Consider the following 23,112-nt stretch of genomic DNA (forward strand, 5'->3'; position numbering starts at 1 on the left):
GTGGAGTGTGAGAAAGTTTATTTTTTCAGCTGGGAGGATAAGGAAAAGGAGGGAGACAAACATGCAGAGATGTAAAACCTGATCAATTAGCATTAACAAAGGCAATAACCAGATACAAACCTGGTCAGTCACACCAGTCGATGGGATATCAAGAAACTGCAGCAACCCAGGACTTTGCAACTGATAAGGATGCGAACGTGAGGGTTTATTTTTTTCAGGCAGTAACAGCATGAACTAAAAATAATTTTTTTATTGGATTGGTGCTTGGAAATCATATTACGGTTTATGCAGACTGAAGATCATTTCATCTTGTCTCAGTAGTTAGTGAATATAATGCAGAAATAAACAAAATCATAGATTTATAGAGCTCCAACTTAGAAAGCACTATGATTATCTCATTTAACCTTGCGTACATTATAGGCCAAGTCTGACATGCTAAGATCTGTGTGAAGCCAATATAACCATGTTTGCTCAAAAACGTATCACCTAAGGTAAATCTAGCTGTGGTTTAAATGCTTCAGTGACAGAAAGACTCCACCAAAGCCATTATAATGTTTTTCCCATGACTAATTATATTCACTACTAAAAATGGGCACCTTATTTCTAATCTGAATGTATCAACATGCAGCTTTTAAGTATTCCCTCTTGGGTTTTTTCTGGCTAGATAAAAAACTCAGTTTGTTATCATACTGGTTACATAAAAAATCGTGAATCAATTAAACACTGACCTATCAAGGTACGTGGTGAATAATGTCAGGCAAAATGAAAAACATACATATTTTTTTCAAACAGAATGATTAACGCTTCATACCATGAGCTAAGTAGTAACCCAGCATCTGAGTCATCAAAATCTACCCATCCACCTTTGGTATGCACTCAGGTTGTAAAGGAATAATCAAAACCAGCTTTGATTTGTCTTGAGAACTGATTCTCAGCAACTTTGTGTAAGTATGTTTATGCAACGTAAATGTAGAGCATAGTTAGATTTGTGCTTCCCAGTCATGCTTATATAAGGAAGATGCTTATTTTCCCCCCATCTCCAACCTGTGGACTCTCTCTGTAGACGTGCGCATGGCTACAACCAAGAAACTTCTTAGAGAGTCAGCACTTCACATGCCATCACACTGGTTATTTTGAGAAACTTACTGCTGTTAAAGAAACAAAGTATTTAAAGGCAAAGGTAAATTCACGTGCAGTTTGCTTTGTTTGATGGTAACTGTTTACATTTATGACTGGCTCAGGTACGATACAGCAAGTAACCACTAAATGTAGTTACTGGCGGGTACTTGGCTGGTACAGAACCGGTTGCCAGTCTGAGCCAGACTTCTTGACCATAATTTAACTCTAATAAAGCATTTCCAGTAATTACTCTGTCAGTGTACTTGTTACTATTAATATTTTCAGCCTGAAAAGTGAGTTTGTCTATCCCATCAATGACCAGATAGCCAGAGGCATGTGGACTAAATGATTCAATGGTATATTCAAAAACATAGACCCCCAGATATGGAACATGGAACTTCCCGGTTGACGGGGCAAATGAAGCTCCGTAGTTGACATCCAGATTGTTAAATCTGATGGGTCCTGGAGTCGTCATTCCATATGTATGAGAGGCAAAAAAGGCCACCATAGGTGCATATCTGTATGATCCTTTTGAAAAATCTGGAAAGGAAAAAAGAACAATTTCAAGTAATGTTGCATTGTAGAAGGGCAGCTCGGCCCAGCCAGATCAAAAGCTCCTTTTCTGAAGGCACATCATCCAGTAGCTTGAGCAACTGAAACATAGTATTTCTGCATAAACACAGAGTTTTCTATATTGTATAATAGGTAATTTTCTTCTCAATTAGTGCTAGGTGTATCTATGAAGGAATAATTTCCGAAACAGCAAGGGAACTTTATGTTTGTCTACACTATGTTATCATTAAGGGAGCTCCTATTTTTCTTTTCTTTCTTTCCCCATCCCCCAAACCCCCTGAAGTTTCTCCCACCCCAGGATCTCTTTCATTGTTCATCTGTGTGCACTGAAGCCAAGAATTTTCTCCACAAATCTTAGGCAAACAGTGAAGAGGTTGAGCACTCCAGACGTTAAATGAGGGAATAAAAGTATATGTTTTTCTCTTCAAGCTGAGCCTCCACATTATGATTCCCTGCCACTGTACAAATTATTTCATTCACTTTTTGTATGCTGTCATGAGTGAGAATCAGCCAAATGGCTTTTGAAATCTGCAAAAAATTCACATTCCTTGTGGCCCGGTTGTAAATTATTTTTTTGTTTTCTAGACTGAATAAGCACAGTTTCCACTTTTTTGAAATATCTTTCAAGGACTGCATCGTTTGCTGGTGAAAATCAGAGGCGTGCTTGAAATGACTCCTTGAGGCCATAGTCCCACCGATCTTGGTAGCTACCAGTATTTATAGACCATTTATGGCCATGCTGAAGCTAGTATTCCCCAGTGATGTGATTTTACCTCCCCCTTCAAATTCCGTGATATCATGTTCAAATACATCTATTGCACACCCTCCCACTCTGCACAATTCAGCAGGGAGCTTTAAGCTATTACAGCTGGTCCCAGCCCAATTTAATCCCATCCTCTGGTCATATTAAAGAAAGAGATCATAAGTTACCCACAGGGATTGATGTCTTCAGCACCAAAACACAGGACACTACTACTTGAGTTGGCATTCATTAAAGTGAAATGTGAGACCTTTGACCACCAAATGCTCTCTAATTAGACCCTGGGGCAGAGGCCCATACTGCTGCCATATTGCACTACTAAATTCTTTACTTGCCGACACTCAGAGAATTGTCGTTCATGAGCTTCATACTGCAGTTGACTCCTCCAAAGGGGTGGCGACAAGCACAAATAAAACTCTGTCTGTCATTGATACAGGTTCCTCCATTCTGGCACGGGGAACTGACACAAGCTGAATACAGCCCTGTGATAGAGAGGGAAGAAAACCAACAACCTCAGTTTCGATGTCATTACAGTGATGCTTTCCAAGTTTTCAGTATTTTGGAAAGCCTCTTTGCCAATTCAAAAAGCCAATGGAATGTCTGCTGAGGTTCTGTGTGAAGGCCAACTTCAGATCCTGTCCAGGCTGTTCCGACCCTTTGCTAGTCCAGCCTTCCCCTTTGCCTGAACATAGCATACTGTCAGCTAGCTTCCAAGATATTCAGAATTACCTAAAAATGCAAAGTTTTGTTTGCCTCAGAGGGTCAAGTACAGGTAATAAAATGAAAGATATTACAAATCTAATTTCTTCGGAGCAACTCACTCAACAAACATTATGAGGACCATCAAAAGATCGGAATATCTGAACAGCTGTGATTGTGTAGTCCAAGAGACCCCTGTCAACAAACACCAACCTTTCCTTGCTCATTTCTTCCCTCCTGTCCTCCTTAATTTAATGACCTCCCTCTCTGCAATGTAAGTTTAAAGCCAGCAAAGCCTGGCCACAGCCAAGCGTTAAGAAATTCTCCTTCTGCTGTTCCCTACACAAGTCTTTCCATAATAATCTAAGGCAGGTGGCCCTTCAGGTGGTCATCAGGACAGATCCCGTTGAGACCCCTCCTTGCCATAGCCTGACACAGAGACCTGCAGTTCACCCTGCACCAGCTGCTCACTTCCCTCTTCCAGCTGGTCACAGTGGCAGTGGACTTCTTGTGCTGAGCCCCACACAGCTGGCTCAGCCTCCTTCTTCCTGTTTTTTATGGTAGGCCTCGGACACTACAGCAAACCAAGACACAAGTGAAAATCAAGCAGTCTGCAATCACGTGATCAAAGAAATATGTTGGACCAGCTAATTAATCTTTACTAAGAATGAGAACGTGCCGAGAGGCTTGGAGCTGGCCATACTGCAGGAGTTCTTCAGAAACAAAGAGCAAAACTTGGAAGAGACAATACTGACATATCCAATTTTATTTCCTTCTTTTGTTGAGACAAAATTAATAGTTATTGTCCTGCTGGTTAAGGCAAATCTGTGCTTTGGTTTGGTTTCACTAGTGCAGGCACAGAAGGCTGCTTTTTTTGGCCAGAGCCAGCTTGTCCTTGGGCGTACCACAACACAGATTTTTGTACTGCTGGTGTACAGGTTGGACTGTCCTGTCTATGACATTACTCACCCGGATGTGTCACAACCATTGCAGAAGAGTCTGGCTACTGGTGATGAAAGATCTTAAATGCTATCCAAACCACTTCCAGGGCTTGTCTTTGCCCACAAATAGCTCAATTCCAGGATATCTACCAAGACTGGTGTAAAAGTTTTGTGTTTCAAGCAACGCAAGTTATACCAAACAGGTGGTTTTGCAGAGCACCCTCACTGAGGATTTCCTTGTCTCTCTTCCTGGCTATGTATGAGCTGGCCAGGTCATGCCCAGAAATGTGTCAGTCCAGTGCTGCTGAGCTCTGAGACAGTAACTCCTGAATGTAATTGTATAACGTGCTGTCATAGCAGTTGGGGGGGAAGAACATTAAGGCTACATTAAAAATTAAATATTGCTAAATATTGCATTCCCAAGCCATACAGTTTTCCGTTCCCTTGCTTACATCAAATAAAAGTCAGATGTTTTAGAAAGTGAACCTCTTCTTTGCCAGGAACTACCAGCAGAGCTCTGGAAGAAGAACCCCTTGCAGTTCTGTGGTGGGAACTGAAAAAACCTTTAATAAAAGGGTCTACTTATTGCCAGGGAAATGTTGAACTGGATCTTCACATAGATATTTCAGTAATGCCCATAGTTATCTTCAGACTCCCGTCCAGTCATTTCACAGACTGCTGCATTAAGACAAACCATTCCTGTGAGAAATTCTAGTTCAGTGAACAGAATGCTAAAGAACGTTGTACTGTGCCACTTGAATTTGCACTGCTGGAGCATATGGACTTAAAGACACAACAGTAATTCTTTCACAGAAAATAACGTCCATTCCATAATGCCTGAAATAAAGCAATTTAGGACTGTCATGACTGGGGTCACAGCACAGGCAACTGGACGTGAGGAAATAAGTTTTTCTTCTCAGATAATAGTTTTGCTGCACACTTAATTGAAGTTATTTTTCACTCATATTTACCAAGCACCCACATATTTACCAAATGTGAAAGGAAAGCAGAAAAGGAAGGAAACAGCTAATTGTGCTGACTGTGTCATATTCCCAAAATACAAAAGCTTTGTGCAAGAACACGGCAGCCTCTACTAATTGGCCTCTGCTTATCATAAACAAGAAGTAAATCCAAGAAACAGGAAAAAGATCACAGAAGGGAAATGATAATGAGATTGAGTCTAGTGTTTTAAGAGTCTGCTGAGGGATGATTTTGCCTGAACTTAACCTTGGTCTTAAATCAAATTCAGACATAGCTTTACCTACAATAATTAACCCTCCAGGTGCAGCATTGCTTAACAGCAGCTGGGGAGCCTGCTCCATCTGCTAGAACTAGGAGAAGCTGCGAAGAGGTTTGATTCAAGTTAGGATTTTCAGAGTAAGAGGCAGATGCCCTAGATCCCCCCTGAGCAGGTAATCTCTGTGTACCTTCCATGTGGTCTTACAATAGCATGTTTTTGCTGTCAATTCTGTCTGAGGTTGCCCCACTGCCTAGTTTTTTCTTTTTCTTTTCTTTTTTCCTTGCTGAAGGGCATCCTGAGACACTATGTCCATATTCTCTGCTTGGGGTAAAGATGGCAAGAGGTTCAGATTAGGAAAGGATTTCCTACTATAGTACATATCATATTTTTAATTACTCTTTCACAGCTTACTAGTGCATATGAGTAAAAGATAGGAACTTTATAAATCAAATTAAAGACAAATTGCAGCTATTAAAAGCAGAGAATAGACTGAATGCAGTTGCTATTTACACACAGGATGGTAGGAGCAAGAATAGCCAGTTAACGCTGAGTTTTGCTGCTCTTCAGGAGGGCAAGCAGCAAGAGCTCTTTTGGGAAATAAACTGCCAATGTTGTACAAACAAATCTTCAAATAAATAATGAAGCTCTGTCAGTATGAACTGGGGTGTTGTTTAGAAGCAAATCAAATATTTAGCAATTTAATGGTCTTCTTATGGAAAGAAGTTATTCCAGTGGTTCGGTGTGGAAATGGCTGAACAGGAAGTAACTTACCACCATTTTCTCAATATTTAGTTATCTGTAACTGTCTCTCAGGAAGCCCTGGGAGATTGGAAGAGCCTGCAAATCTACTAAACCACCCAGCTCGCACGGGGGCAGACTGATTGTCAATCTTCAATTATTAATCACCTTTGGTGTAGCGCTCTCAGTCTTACAGCGGTAGAAGCAATAAGCATCCCCAGTAGCCTAGATGTGAGGGGTGCCAGGTTGTAGAGGGAGAGAAGCAGCCCCACTGGGACCAGCAGCCAAAAACTGATGGTGACAGCAGGGCCGGTGCCTCACCTGGAGAGGTGACAACCAGAGCATGGCAGGTTGAGTATGGCAACCAGGGTTAGCCACAACCCAGCATGACAGAAGAGGCCTGGGATTTTGGCTTGAGCTGAAACAGGGATCCCAGGCCCATGGGCAGGGTGTACAGCGTGGGGGGTAGGTCAGGATGCCCAGGGCAATTAAGGCTATTGGTGCACTCGGGGCCCTGACACGGAATTCAGGTATAAGTGATGTGTAGTGTGTTTGTGGTGCAAAAAAAAAAGCACGAAGATTGACCCACAGTTCTCTTGGGCAAAAAGTAAAGAGGAGAGTTACCTCAGCTGTGCTCTCCAGTTTTGGGTGGGGGCAAACTGTCAAGACTGATCTGAGCTACTTGGACTCTGGCAGCTTTGCTTCTCTAGTAAGTAGAGGTATCTAATGCTTCCAGGGTGACGATTTCAGGATCACTAAATTAAAGACAACAAAACAGTTCCATCTACCCATTTGTCTAAAGAGTAAATATGCCAAATTGAAGTATATGTCATCAAACTGAGCTAGAATAACCATCAAACTTGTGCAATTAAAACACAAGATGCAAAACATTTAAATAGGTTAATTTCACTGCAGGCTTGAATCATAAACTAACAATGGAAGCTTGCATTTCTGTTGGGAGTCAGAGATTGTGTGAAAACAAAATCCAAAGTAAGATATAGAGAAAACAAGAATGAAGACATATTACCTCTCACACAGATGCAATATTTTAAATACATAAATAACAGCTGCACTCTCAGTTATTCATGTTGATGGGAGGGTAGCATAATCTGAATAAAGCAAAGTCACAAGTAATGCAAGACGTGCAATAAGAGAGCACATTCACCTTTGAAAAGTGCGGCTGCCTCTAAGTTCTCTAGAGAACAGTCACAACACTAAATGGCAATGGGAAAATGGGAACCGAACCAAGCTGCCCTCATGCTGCATCATGCATTTCTGCAGTAGAACAGCGCATTAGAAGGTAGGACCAGACATAATCCACAACCAAGACTAACGAAGAATTTACTGCATATCTTTTCTTTAAATGCTGTCATGTCCCCTATGTTAGCTACCTGAAGCTGTCTAATGACCACCACTTTTTTATTCACCGCAGGTTGTTATTACAGTTAGTGTCAGTTAAAGTGTTAGATTTTTTGCTCCTCATACACGTATTGCAGCCTCTAGCTGACATAAACCTTTTCTTTCATTCATTCCACAGCATGGGAAGTCTCCAGACTTGTATGTCCTTGCATGCATAGTGCAAACTCACTTTGTTTCCCATTGATTTCACATGACTACTAGAGGATAGTATTACCTCAGGGCCAAATCCTGAACACATTAAAGACAATGAAAATCCCAATCTGTTAGCATAGGATCAAATATTGAACATGTTGGAATCAAGAAGGATTGTCATCCACCTCCTTATAGAATTTTATTCTAATCTTTTTGAATTGAAAAAGACAAAGATTGAATGCATTTTATAATTAGCCAATTTTGCCTTAGGGTTTCTTCTAGAAACTTTAGTAGAGTCAGCACATACCTCTGGATGGTCTCCTGGAACTTAAAGAGAAAAAGCTTTCCTGGAGAAGTAAAATCTACCCAGGCAGGAGACAGATACTTGTTAATTAGGATAATGGTCTTATTTCTTTAATTTACAGAAATGGAAGGTATGACTTTGCTAGGCATGACATATCATTGAGTGCAGAAGCTCATTACTGATGGAAAAGTCTGCATAAACAGTGCTATGTAGAAACCTTGCTTAAAAATAGGGCTTTTCAACACCTGCAAAGATCTGCACTTTCTGTAAGAGCGAGCATACATCCAATGTTATCAAGCAAGCTATTTGTTAAAATTCAGCATGAGATAAATAATAAATAGGAAAGACATTAATTCATTAATGTGGAGTAAAAAATAGAGCAGGTGACAGCTTCCTATGCTCCAGGCAGGTAGCACTAGTGACATTTTCCAGCATGGAAAGGATCAAATGTCAGGAAGGATCAAAGGCATCACATCTCATTTTCCCTTAGTTTTAATTGTGAACAAGGGTTTTGAATTTCCATCCTGTGCAGTACCAGGAACAGGCAAAAAATAGAAATGACTGAAAAAGAATTGCCATTTCTAATTACAAAATAATGAAATTATTTTGCAGTAAGAATTAGGCAAATCTCAGTGCATTTTTAAGTGTGACTGCCTGTTGGAATAGCTGTGTGTCCTCCCTAACCGAAAAGATAACCAAGGACTGAAATTCTTCAGTGGAGATGTCCTTCAGCAGAAGCCAAGCTACTTATGGGACTGAGGCTTTAGAAAGAATCCTTTCCATTGGTTAGTGAAAAGCGCTGTACCTAGGACAGGAGGAGAGGAAGGAGGGAGGGGAGGAAAGGGAGGGAGAAGGCATGGAGAAGAAGGGAAAGGGAAATTGCCCATAGTCTTCGCACATGAACAAGAGTGGCAGCTCTTACTGCCCCTACATCTACTTACAATAGGGACCAAATATATTTTCAGAAATGTTCAAAAGTTTAAGAATGCTTTAAAGAAAAGATTTAGGTCTGGGTCTTCAAAAGTGTTTGGATATCTAGCTGTCATTTAGGAACTTGTCTCACTTATTTTAATGCGAATTAGAGTCCTCTGAAGATTTCTAGTCATTTAACCACTCTTCATTTTCTGTATTTTCCCAGAAATTATCTTTCCATAAAACACTAGCTTGTGCTATTGATTTTCACTCAAGCCTGATTCCAAAAGTCATAACTCAGAGTTTGTATTTCTGTGAATTCATCCATATGAATTCATTTCATACAACATTTGAATTCAACTTCAGAAGCAAATCACACTCAAAATGTCCTTTTTAAGAATGCCAGCTCCTACTCAGCTAAGCTGTGCTCTAGGTGGACTCCAGGCAAACATACTTTACTGGCTGGGGTCCTGATTCTGCAAGAAGACACTGTTGTAATTGTAACTGCACTAATAATCTCAATGAAGTACTGAAGAAACGAGCAAAAGCCTCATTACAGTCATTAGGTGTATTCACTCGCTTCAGGTTTTTGATACTTTTCATCCCCACCAATGCTGCAAAGTACTGATGCAACCCCAGATTTCTCTCCCAGCTTGCATGGTTTTTTACTGAAATAGCTAACTGAGATGCAGGCACAAAATTCTTGCAGTTTAGATTTTGTCTATATTGTCAGTTATATTTGAAAGGTCAGGTTCTCAGACAAATGCGTGTGCATGCACATGTATCTTAAACTGATCAGATGTGAATTTATTAAGGAAAATTAAATGAAGCTTCTAGATGCCTTAGTGTAGAGTCTCCTCATAAGAAAAATAAATTCTCTGGTAAGCAAGAGACTAGAGTAACCTCAAGTTCCTCTGAAACACACTCTGCACTTTTGGTTCACCCTCAGTCAAGTTCTTCCACCTCAGTTCATGCCAATAGTCACATAAGACTTTATTAGAAAGACCCTAATTTTTAGTAGAGTAAAATGCATTACCTGAATCTATGGTATTATCTGTGTTTCTCTGACTTCGGCTTACAAGGCTCACAGTGACATTTGCTGCCCCCTTTTTCGCTGGAGCTTGTTTCTTTATAACTGGTTTCACCTGTTTCTGAACTTTGGTGATGTTGTTCATTGCACTTGCCACTGACATGTCAACACGCTGGGTTAAATTTGTCAAGATAGTTCCTGCTTTTATTTCAAGCACAGATTCAATGAGCTCTTTGAGGCCTTTCTGCAGCAGGGGGATATCTGGGTGAGCAAGTTTAATTAGCACAGGTATACTCGCATTCACTTTTTGGATGCTGCTGTTGATATCCTGACACAGCCCCCAGGCCTCATGAGCAGTCTTGTTCAGAAGTGGAATGCTGTTTGAGAAGCGGATTGACTTGGCTTCCAGGGCCTTGATCCTGGAACTCAGTGTCTGGAGCTGAAGAGAGACCACTTGTTCTTTCTCTGTCAAGGCAGCTTTGGATTTTTTTTGTGAGACACAGTTGTTGGCCAAAAATTTGGAAATTTTTGACTCCACACTCAGAAGGCGAACCTCATGGTCCTTTGATGCCTCCACAGAGTCAAGTAATTTTTCCTCCAGGCGGCTGACAGTTTGTTGTTGATTGTCCACTTTTGATGACATTTCATTTAAAATATAGAAAAATCTTCTGAAATTGTGGAGGATACTTTTGTCAGACTCTTCATATGGAAGATCAGAAAGGGATGGTGCTACTTGTGAAGTAAATTCATACTTCTTGCCAATGAGCAATCTCTGAAGGGATTCATTCAACTGTTGGAACTGGGGAATGAAAGCCAGGAGGCCGTCCAATTTCTCAGCTCTGCCATAGCAGACTTCAGTCTCATTTCTTAGAGCACGTAGTGTATCTTTCAGTACATAGTTATCTTGAATAGAATCAATAGCGTTGTTTATTACTATCATGGTCTTGTTTAATCCATCTTCTATTTCCATGGAGCATTCATTAACACGACTCTCAAAGAGTGCCTGATAAGCCTGAGATTCATTTTTAAGTCCTTCCTGAGTTTTGGAAAGCTCCTTAATTGCAGAACTCATTTTGTTAATGAGACTCGTGAGGTTTTCAAGCTTCTCATTGATTGCTTCAGCTTGGATTTGTTGTTCATACTCTGAAGTCAGACTAAAAGGTACCCCTTGTTCAATCAAGGGTTGCAGGATCTCCATATCATAGCACAGATCATTAATTTGCTCACTCATTTTGTCCATCTTATTGTCCAATGGAAGGACCAGGTCAGAGAGACTTTTGTTTAGGACAAGCATGTTCTCTTGAGTTGCTGCCAGCTGTGTTTGGAAATCCCTTCTGCTCTCTGACAACATGTCATCACAGACTCCCAGAACAGAGCCTCTCTGAATTTCCAGTGCAACACTGAGATTGCTGATCTTGCTATCCTGGACTCTTAGGTCATCATAGATTTGCAGCACCATCATGCCTTGTTTCTTTACCTTCTCATGCAGTGTAAACATGTACGCTGTAACATTGTGCTCTGTGACTTTATCTGCTGAAGGGATGTTTTGGCTTGACGATTTTTCAGCTGATAAGAGTTGCTCATGAGCATCTTTCATTTCAGTAAGAGTCCTATTTAAAGATTCATAATAAATGACACTTCTTGACTGTTGATGCTCCAGGTTATTTTCCAAGGCTTTCTGCTTTTCCTGTAAAGCTTTCATAGGCTTGTCGCAAGTGAGGGTCATTTCCTCTCTCATCTGTACTATATGACTCTTTAGCTCCAGAATGTCAAGCTTTGTCGGCACCCTGTCTTTCTCCTGAGCAAATTTTTGTTGGGTTGCATTCAAATGCTTGATTAAATCTTTTGTATTTTCAAGATCATCTGACAAACTAGACACAGTCTTGAAAATTTGAGCCATGCTCTCTTGCATTTCACTTTGAAGTACTTTAAACTGTTGTCTGACAATGTCTTTGACTAATTCATTAATACTTCTGGATTTGAGACCTTTGGGAAAAAGGAGAAATATGGAAACAATCAAACAAGTTGCGGAAAAAACTTAGATGTTGCTAACACAATGTGAGCAAACACAGTGCTGTACAGAAATCAAATACTCAAAACCCCACCCCAATTTACCCACCCACAGAACAAAATTTAAAACTGAATAATGTAGAGTGTTGCTGTACGCTTCTATGGGAGAACTTATCTTGGGCCGCATATCTCTGGGACACAGGGCTCTACCCACCCTGGGGACAGTGATGCACAGACATCAATATGATGGATACAAAATGTCCGTTTATTTAGCTGCGTCACACGCTTATATAGTTCTTGCGCTTCCTGTTCCTGCCACTCCTATGGGGAGGAGTCTATCTTTCCGTCACATCCCGTGATCTTCCAGTCGCCGATCCCTGTCTATTCCCCTACAGTAGAGGATGGCTAATAGTGTTTGAAGACCCTTCCCTGTTTCTACTGAAATCAATGGGAGTTTTGCTATTATTTTGAAAGGGCAAACTCAAGACTCTGCATATGCAGTATCAACTTTGATCTCCTAGCTAAGCTGTTTCTGAGCACTGAAATGAGGACCTCTGTGTGCTTTTGTGGCTTGCCTATAAGAAAATGATGTGTCCTTTCTCCACTGGAAAAGTAAGGAAAAAACACCTGCTTTGTCACCATCATGGCCAAGAAGAAGTGAAAGCAGAGATAATTACCTTGCTCTTATTTTGTATGTGGTAAGTGATCATACAACACACTATAGTGAGAAAGAAGCAAAATAAAAAGAATAGCCTTATTGACTATCAAAGTTAGTAAAGTGACCAATGCTGCAAAAAGCAGACATTCTAAAGGTACAAGCCTTTAGGTAGTTTTGTATACTACAGCTCTTTAAATAGCTCCTAGGAATACTAATCCTGAAAAGCACTAGGCAGAGGTGAACATATGGGAATTCTGCTCCTGTGGATAACATCAAAATACATCTCCCACATAGCCTTAGATGGGTTAAGACGGTCATAAAATAGTGTTCATCAAGAGTGCTGCATGACAGATTTGAATTAATTAGAGCAGTAGTTCTGCTCTGGTGTGAGATTATAAGGATTTTTAAAATTTGTTCTCCAAAGACTGCCCCTACATCCTGCTAACGCACTGAAGCATTCTTTGCACATTTTTTCTAAACCCTATGAACACTCGCAGCCAGCTTGCGATACAATGGTCAAACCCTTCAACCTCTGCAATGCCTCGATGACCATCGGTTCTCTGATTAAAACTATATGGATAAAAGCAGAAATTGTTCCTCTGCTTTCCTCTCAGTTACTTCTACAGTCTGGATTTTATTGCTTCATCTCTAAATCAGCAAGGCATGTTCTGAAACCTTATTTGAAAGTACATTCTCAGCAAGAGTAGCAAAATGGCAGGAAATCAGACCCATGAAACCCAATGCAACTTCAGGCTCCAGGGGTGCCAAAAGGATTCCAAATAAAAATGGGTTTGTTCAGCAAGCTAGAGAGAAGCACAATTATTTTTTTTTATTTAGGAGATTCATCTGAATTGTGTGGGTGTTTCCAGCTGGAAACAGAGATGTAATAGTTGATAATATTTGCTTTTTATAAATGAGTCTCAGTCTTTATTATGTCTGATAAAATGGACAGTAAATGCCTCTGATGCTTAGGCGAGAAATCCGTCACTTGTTCAAATAGTGGGTTTTTTCAAGGCAGGATATAATAGGCGGGTGCAATAAGTTTGCTAGCCTAGAAGACAGCCACTTCAGAAATAGTCCATTAAATTTCCGAAGCAATAAACTCAATTACTGTCAACAGTGGTCACAGATGTTACAGAAATTTTAGACAAAATATAAAAACCAACAAAGCACTGAGATTGCCTTTATTACTTTACTTTTTACTACCTGAATAGCAAATAAATGACTAGACAGATGTATACACATGAATGTGCACATGAACATGCACACTTACACACAGAGCTTTGTCACTGAACTTCAGTGAAGCAAAAACAGTAAGCTAAGATACCTGAGAATGAGGGTGTCCTGGCAGCTGAGAGGAAGAACTGAGATATGAATGCAGAATAAGGTAACTGACATGTAGAGAAATCATTGTAACTGATCATTTGGTCAGGTTACTTTATGATGCTGAAAAATGTTCTGTGATTTAAGAGACACAATGAGCTGTGAAGAAAAGTTCAATGGCTGTGGAAAGAAACAAGGTTACTCTACACCTTCTGCAAGGAACTAATTCCCTTTCTTCATCTCAGCAACAAATCTTGATAACAGACCATCCTTCTGCGAGAGGTCTTCCACAGGACCTACACTGGCCTTTTCTTCCTGTGACAGTCAAGAAACTGCCAGCCTCACACTCTCCCATCCCTACTCTATTTAGTTGAATGGCAGGTGTTATATGGAGCTCAGCTCAGGTTTTCAGGTGTTCTTGTTATCAAGGGTGTAGAGCCTGACAAAACAGACGGCTTTGGATTTCTCTCCCTTACTTGCTGGCTAGGATAACTGGTACCTGGTAAGCAAGTGCTATTCCAAATGTCATGAGGGGCTGTGGGACCATGCTTCTCCACAGAACAACCTGACCCAAACTTGTGTTGTAGGTGACACTTGGGTATATTCTTAAGCTTGAGCTGAGAATACCTGAGTACATTTATGGATGTAACTCAATTTCTCTGTTGCTCATTTGAAATAGAAAGGTCCAAACTACCTGTGAGCATTAAGGATGTCTTGCACTTTTTATGAGATTATAAATTTTAATTTTAACTCCTTGGCTGAAATCCAAACTGTGTAATTACTTTGTGTCAACATATACTCCCTTTGCAGTTTCAATTATTTGAAGAATAATGTGCAAAATAAATGTATGTACACAAAAGACTGAGTTAAGATTATATATCCAGCTGTAAATGACATTTCTGACTTGGAAGCGATTAACACTCCACTGTTGAGTTCATTTTTAAAGTGTACATTTTAATAATGAAGAGGAAAGGAGTCTATAAAAAGGCTTGATGTGGAGTGAAAGGCGGAAGAAAGAATAGCAAGCAGAGTTTATTAAATTCAAGGGAGAACACCAAATTATTTAAGTAAAAAGTAGGACTGTCTCCTGAGTATTGAAAACAATTTTAAAAACGCAGAACAGGTTTCACTAATCAAATTAGAGAAGCATATCTGTTACTCCAGTGAGTGTTGCCCTGTATCAACAGATGATATGTTTGTGGGGCCAAAGTCTATTTACAGATGAAACCAAGAAAGTGTTTGTTTACAGAAACAGACCTCATTCCTAACAAAGCCTGACACAAAGGTGGGCAGCCATTAGAATTTCTGTAGTAAGAAAAAGGTCATTAACGGATATGAGCAAAGGACCTGGGCACCATGGGAAGAAAATGGAAAACTAGGGGAAGAAGGAAGAAGTCTGAATAGCATGAAGCAACTACAGGCTTAACTGTGCTTCCAAAGCACATTGCTTCCGGATGGCAGTGGTAGTGGGGAGTTGTGTATTGCTTCAGGTGAGCTTCTAAGAGTAATTTTTAGCAAGTCTGGTATGTCTATACTGCGCACCTGTACCAAGTTAAAGGACAGCATGGAAACTCCTTCCAGGTCCTGATATTTTAGGATGCTCTTTGTCCACTTGGAGTATGACTGATATTCCCAGGACAGAAACTGCAGCTGCCCTTTGACGTTATATATACAAGCCACCAGAAACACTAATCTTATTCTCTCTCCTTTCCTCCCCTCATTCCTGCTGTTTACCTACGTCGAAGCCAAGAATAACCTGTATTGGAGTGCCCATAATTAGAGTCAATGAAAGTAGTTAATAGCAGCATTTTCATTAGAGCTACTTGATTAGGAGATAGATTGAGAACATAAATCAAAAAAAGGGCCAGCAACTGGAGAGTTCGTCTAAGCAGGTAAAATATAGAGCATGGCATATAAAAACAATGAAGGCTTGAAACACATTTGCAGACAAGTGTGAAATAATGGGGGTTTTTGGTGTTTTTTTGTACTGCACATTTTAGTTAAGACTTGGACCCTTAAACACAGATAGGGAATGGAGAAGTAGGAGCACAGGATGCAGCAAAAGACCTCTTGGAATATCATTAAAATGACAGCTAGAATGAGTGGAATATAAAAAAGAATGAAGAGAAAGCAGAAGGGAAATGGGAAATAATCAAAGACAAATTCAATATGTGCCCAAGGGTCAAGAATGCCATCTAGCAATATGTGGAGAGGTGAAAGCAGGTCACTGAGCGAGAGGTGGGATAAACTTGATCCAGGATACAAGAGAGCCATCTAGCATGTGGGACAAGCAACTCAGGGAATAGAGGAGGACTAAAAATACAAGAAATAGGATCACACCTGCTAAATTTGAAGAAGATACAAAAGCATTTATTATTTCATTTAGTTTTATCTCAATGTAAGGAGTTCCAGTTCCCTCATTCTGTTTTTTAAACAGTAGAAAAGTCCTCTGGATTCTAAAGTGTATAATGCAAATAGTTTGGAGAAAACTCCTAGAAAATGAGAAAAAAATTGTAGTTGGGTAACAAACAGATCTTGCTGCAGGGTTCACAAAGAATGGATGCATCATTCTGCTGACGAGGGTCTGGCCAACCTCCTGATCCCTGGCCGTGTCTTTCTTGTCTACAGAAGATGTGTACAGATGTTTATCAAAGGTAGCGTAATATGATCAGAGGCAAATTATTCAGCAGGATGTTTGCCATGTTATAAATACAACAACCACAGAATTCTTTATACGTTTCCCCTGCAAATGTGAATTATGTATTAAAGAATATTACTTAGACTTGGTAGCAAAGCAAATACTACATGCTTTAGCATCTGTCAGATAAACAAAAAACAGAGATAAGAATATTTGCTGAAGCTCTGAGTAAATGAAAATTCCTTGATAGTGGCTTAAGTTACCACGTAGATGATGTAGTACCCAAGAACACAATTTTTTTTTCTCACTATAAAAGACACTATAACAAATGTTAAACAAATCCCACTATTACGAAATTAAACTAAAAAAGAGCTCTCCCTATAAATGTTGAGCAATAGGACAGTCTATTAATATTTTCAGCATTTTTTTATGGCACCTTTAACTGGGTGACTGATTACATTAATTTATTTTTCTTACCTTTTAGAAAAGACTGGAAGTCTCTGCCCTTATCTTCATTGATTTTGCCTTCCAGAGAAGAAAGCATCTTGCTCACATCATTCATTGCACCAGTAATGTTGTCAACCTTCTTCTGTAGAGAAGTCAGTTTCATCTCCTGGCTGCTAATCTTCTCATTCATTTTTTGTGAAAGTGCTGGGTCAGAGAACAAAATGAGAAGAACGGGGCGGGGGGGGGGGGGGAGTAGTAGTGTTAAAACATTGGGGGGGAGGGAAGAAAGTATAATTGATTTGAGAGACATTAGCTGGAAGTGGGGTGAAAAGTTTCTGAATTTTTAGTCTTGAGTGAATCATCTTGATTTTTGTCATGGATCATGTATTAGTGACATTCAGCAGCACAGCAATAACTAATTACTGAAGCATCTGTATCCATTATAAAGTATTTATAATTCTACAAGAGTATTTTGAATGGTTAGCATATTTTAATCAGCATAATATTGTTCTTCCTCCACCTAGCACTCTACAGGATATTCAGTTAACTTTTAACTTAATTAACTTAACAGTTAATTTAGTTTTTTCTCTTTTAACACAATCACAAAAGCATTGATATTTGCTTACCATTTATAACATAACTTCATGAATTTGCAAGGCTTGTGTCAAGGAATACATCATCTTTTCAGTGTTGGGGTCAACACAGCAGCAAGGCAGTAAGCCAGCTAATAGATAAATGACTTTGGAATAATCATTAGTCTGTCATTAAGAAATGATGCCTAACCTGTGAAGTCAAGTTTATTTTAAAACCTACCCAAACTGTTCCTGATACTTGTAGTCTGTTCGGGTATAAAAAGGCCTAGCTGGCTGCTTTTAAGATAGGTAGTTGTGAAGAAGGCCTTGGTTTTGCAAATTAAGATTCCACATGACTTCAGCTAGCTAACTGAGTTTCACAGGTGACAGGAATGAGACTTAGTCTGGGATTTTCAGAAGATGCTGATAAAATTAAATGCTCTAACTCCTATAAGCAAAGCTACAAAATCTCTTCAGCAGTCAGTTCCTTCAACAATTCAGCCTATATGGCCTATCTTAGACACATGATATACTACCCTACATGATTCAAGACATACTATGACTTAATAAACTGCTATGCAAGAGATTCTTTAGCAGTACATACAAATATTTATTAGTGTAAATTTACAGTATTGCTATTGATCTTATGCCCCTCTTCACTATTGCATCAGTGTCTATTCCAATGGCAGTTATAATCAGAAATCGTGTAGCAGCACAAAGGCCTAAAAACTACTACAAAACCCAGCAAGTTATATGTCAAAGGGCATATTCTTCTGACTAGACTTTTACTCTTCAAAATTCCAGTGTGTAAAAAAATAAATGTATCATATCTAGCTTGATAGCATTTGGAAAAATCCAGAAAATTCAATAAATGCACCCAGTTGGTGCAGATGAAGCTTGCCAACACCCATGAGAATGCTCTCCTGTAAAGGCATGTTGTTCATAAAATTCGTAACTGGTAGAGCCTGGTGAGTAAGGCTAGCTGTTTTAGGTTAGGATGTTAGCATCTCTAGCTGTTTACTTTGCTTGTGGTGCCTACTTGCACAGACACAAAATTGTGTTTATAACTCAACCACTTAGAGTCTGGCAGTTCTCCCCAACGGCACTGTGGAGACAAGCCATTGATGGATCTTCTTTGTCTGAATACTCATGATAATAGTAATAATACTGTGTGACAGACAAACAGGTTTGGATACTTCTGCTCCTTGTTGAATTGTTACCATGAGAAAGTGATTTGAGTTCACTACTGGCTCATGCATAGTCACCCAAACTGATAACTAACTTGCAGGGTGTAATGCTTTCTTCAGTTCGGTTTCTGTCAGTTCCTACCAAAGGGGGAAGATAAGTTGCATAGAACCTGAAAGTAAGGTTTATACATGGCACGGCAGCATAGTGGGAGCTGGAAAAAGAATCTGGCTTGTACAGCCCTGGCAGCTGCTGATGGAATGACAGACCAAGGCAGTCAGCTCTGGCCCCAGGTCATGTTTACAGGGTTGGCAGCCAAAACAGGTATCTCTCTCCTTCTAAACTGACCCCATTTGATTTAAAAAATAACTGAAAAGCAATTAGCATGGAGCTCTGAGATTCCATTTTCAGAGTTATTTTTCAGAGCAGAATTCCTACTAAGTGGCATGTTTTAATGCTCTAATGATCAAGCACACTTTTTCGTATGGGCCCTGTCTGCTTTACTAGACAACCTCCTCCTCCCTCCAGCACTGGGAAGATTGGTTGTTCACATGATATCACCAAGGGGCAACAGCCTTCTCCTTTCTAACTCCCATTTGAAAATACTTTTCTACGTCTCCATGCCAGATATAGTCTTTCCCTCTCCTGCGTATGCTTTCTAATTTTTTTATTTGCCTATTATATTTTAAAGTAAAACACGTATACAGACGTAAGCATATAAATGTGTGTACTGTCTCCAAAAAACCCTGTGGCAGTCTGGATGCTGACATCCATGCTCCCAGCATGCATGAATATCCCAGCAACAGAACAGTATATTGACAACTGCCACATACCAACCTGAGAACATAACTTGCCTTATTATTTTGTTCCATAAAATTTTTTCAGATATAGGCCAACTGTGTGAGTGACAGTAACACCATAGTGTGTAACAGCTGATGATTATACAAAAAGGCAGTGTAGACAGCCATGATCGAAACATCAACAGATCCAAAAGAAAAAGGAGGTAGTAAGAAAGTTCAAGAAACATGCGTCCTTTACACTGCCTTTCACATCTTGTCCATCTTCTGGCTCCTCACCATGTAAACTACAAGCTACTTTGACAGTATGTAGACAACTGCCAAATAACTAGCATATAATTTGCTGCCAAAAATTTACCTGACAAATGCAGTCTCACTCACTGCTGGGAAGTATATCACAAGCAGAAGATGATTTTTTCAAAAACCTTCCTTATTCAAGCATGTTTCACATATTTTTTTGTTGTTGCTATTTAAACACGGTATGCTGATTCTTGGCAGTTGTCTGAGTACACAGACGTTCTAAATAATTCTGCATTGCCTACATCTCTATACCCTCAAAGGCCTATACACCTTCAGGTGCTACAGACTGGAATATAGTATAGCATACCTCTAAATCATGAATAGCTTTTCATGTTTCTTTATAGTGAACACTTAGTATTTGAAGTCATGGTTAATTGAACGATCTGATAAACGATGATTGTTTCTGCTCCCAGTTTAGTGAGTGTGCAAACACACCTGGCATGAATAAAATTCCGTTCCCATGAATGCTTATGCCGACAACTACAGAATTAATTTTCTGGAACGTTTTTGTTGGTAAACTTTAAATCATACAGATGGTAATGGTAAATATAAAGGGAAGTGAACACACCCAACAATTCTAGAGACTAAGAAATAGAGAAGCTTTTCATGCAGCAGTCATCTAAGGTAACTTCTCAATGTAGATCACTATTTGAATAAAAGCATTGTTGTTACTAACCAGCTGTTACGATGCTGAGGTCTGTACATACCCTTGCAAGAAAACACTGACGTTATATTCCAAAACCTTACAGCCTAGATAGCTTGAAGTAAACACAGTAGTGAGCAAAGGAATAGTGTAATAAGAAACAGTCTCAAACATCTGTGTATTAAGCTGTAAACTGTCCCTGTGTTGCTTAGCTATTTGATCATCCTGGATGAAGTAGCTTAGAACACACCTAAGCCATCCTTGCTAAAGTTTGAAGCATCATTGTACCGATTCTGAATAAAGCACCAATTTTTATAAGAAAATATATGACAATTATCATTTATTCAGATAATACAATTAACATCACTAAATTTTCTTTTATGACCAATCCTGGTCTATACTACTTCTAGATTTGGTTTGAGGGGGGTTTTGGCTGGGTTTTTTGGGGTTTTTTTTGGTGTTTTTTTTTCTTCTTTTTTCTGTTAATTCATCTATTTTATTCAGTAATATAATAGTTTAAATAGTTTTATGCAGATCGACTTTCCTGGTTTTAGTTTAGTCATAAGACACTCTATAAATGCTAATCTACTGGTGCTTTAAATTCAGTTTCTTCTGCCTATCTTTATCAGAGGAGCGCACCACTGAACCATGACTGCTAGAAACTCTAATGGTTCGTTCAGGTCCCTTCAGCAGACAGGGATTTTTCTCAAATTGTTTTTGCAGTGATCTTAGTGAGTGACATGGTCAGTGATTGGGCTAGAGGTGATAGTAATTATAACAGCTGACCTGCCCCACTGGGGTCCTCAGGAGCTCCTGGTGTCCTCTCGCTGACTGTTCTGCTGCTTTCAGCCTGGTTGCTGTGTATAAATGATTGTGGTTCTTGAGCTAAAAGGGGGAGAAAAAGGAAAGGCTGTGAGTGAAACAGGGAACATGGCAAACAGGATTCCACAAAAATCGCTTTCTTTCTCTCTAGTCTATACCAACCTTACCAAAGCCTAATCATCTGCAGTGATTCTTGTTATGTCCTTAGCCCATCACAGTGTGGAACCACATTGATGAAGACAGTGAATGGCTTTATAAATTGCTTCCTGAGATTGGCAGGGGTTGGTGTTAATACTAAAATGTCAAAACTTGCCCTATAATGAACAGAATTTTGAAAACTCCAGGGCTAAAAATTCTAGAGGAATATTTTAGGTGAATATAAAACAGCAGCACAAAGACAATACAGAGATTGCCAGCTGTAAATCTAATTAGGGTTTTTTTATAGCTACAAAATTAGTCAGGTTTGTTGCAACTGATTTTTTTCTTTTTTTTTTTTGGGGGGGGCAGATTATACAATTCTTCAACTATGGGAATCTTCTCAGTAAAGGCAGTGGTGATATTACAATTACCATTTTAAAACATAATAAAATTCCAAATTCCAACAAATATCATCTGAGATTTGCAACTGGTACATACATTTAAAAATTTAACAAAGGTGGTAAGTTTGTAAATATTTTCTCTGGTCACAGCAGATGAGATTTTCTGTGCTTATTTTACATCTCAGCCCAAAGATCCCAAAGCAATTTGTAAAAAGCTAGACTAACATTATTATTATTATTTCAATATTACAGTTGGGGAAACTGAGGTCCAGAAAAGTAAAGTGCCTTCCCTCACAAAAAGTAAGGAACAATTGATAGGTTACCTGGGAACTTAACTGAGTTTTCCACCTTCCTGACTTCTCTAGCCATTAGGCTTAATGGTGTCATTTTCATTTCATTATTATTTTAAAAAAATGAAATATGTACAAAGTAGGTTGTATATTTGCTAGTGTAAATTCATACCAATTTTTTTATATGTTTGCTCAGTTCATGAAACATGTTGAAGTGGATGTTGTTCCAGCTGGAGCACATCTAAGGAATGCCACTTACGTGGCACTGATGTGTTTTCTGGTCTTTAGTACAGTAAAAGCAGAACAGCTTGGGTATGGTGACATTACTTTCCAGTTCAAATATTAAAACCTCGCCTGACTATAACGTGAGTTTCCAAGGAAACAGAATAAAATGCTGAATCAAGGAATTCCCTCTTTCATCAGCCTCTTGGCAGTATATAGGAGGATCAATAGATTACTTTTAAGGATGATTTAAAGTGTTTGAGGTTGTAAATTAAGGGGGGAAGTAACAATTAGGACAGGAACTCAAAGGAAATTACCATATGGACTGAAAGTTTCATAGAATTTACTGAAATTGGCCGATAAGAAATACCAAATTCTCAAATAGCTATAATTTCAACTGCTTCTGTTATCTTTCTGTGGCATGGTTATTGACAGGAGTTAAATACCTGCATTCAGCCCAATTCATTACACAGGATTTATCAGGTGGTGATATGATGATACAATCTATGACAAGGGAGTCAGTTATTTGCCTGTGATAAAGACCAGCTGATCGATGTCCTTTTATTCTTTCATTTACTGATCTTTCTGTTGCTCTAAATTTATTCACTGCCACTGTTAGTGCTACAGACACCAGAGTTTTTATATACTATCCACCATATATTTCATCCTCCCTATTAAATCAACTGCCCCACTCACAGCTTCACATTGTGGAATACCCAAACCCTTACCGTTTCCTTTACTTTTGGAGTTTCAAGGTTTTATTGCTGTGTGCTTGTTTTACTAATGTTTTAAACTGTTC

General features: G+C 39.3%; 1 protein-coding gene across 1 annotated transcript in view; it reads right to left on the reverse strand.

The window, feature by feature from the left end:
- Window positions 1-232: 232 nt before the first annotated feature.
- Window positions 233-23,112, reverse strand: part of MMRN1 (multimerin 1) — a 45,117-nt gene continuing 22,237 nt past the window's right edge. Inside the window, exons 4-8 of the mRNA XM_075090844.1 lie at window positions 21,227-21,325; window positions 16,974-17,147; window positions 9,874-11,853; window positions 2,788-2,934; window positions 233-1,659 (exon numbers count right to left, since the gene is read on the reverse strand). Coding sequence (XP_074946945.1) covers window positions 1,238-1,659; window positions 2,788-2,934; window positions 9,874-11,853; window positions 16,974-17,147; window positions 21,227-21,325 — 2,822 coding nt within the window. The 3' untranslated portion in view covers window positions 233-1,237. The remainder of the gene's footprint in view (window positions 1,660-2,787; window positions 2,935-9,873; window positions 11,854-16,973; window positions 17,148-21,226; window positions 21,326-23,112) is intronic.

The sequence above is a fragment of the Phalacrocorax aristotelis genome, chromosome 4, assembly GCF_949628215.1.
Source record: "Phalacrocorax aristotelis chromosome 4, bGulAri2.1, whole genome shotgun sequence".
Taxonomy (NCBI): domain Eukaryota; kingdom Metazoa; phylum Chordata; class Aves; order Suliformes; family Phalacrocoracidae; genus Phalacrocorax; species Phalacrocorax aristotelis.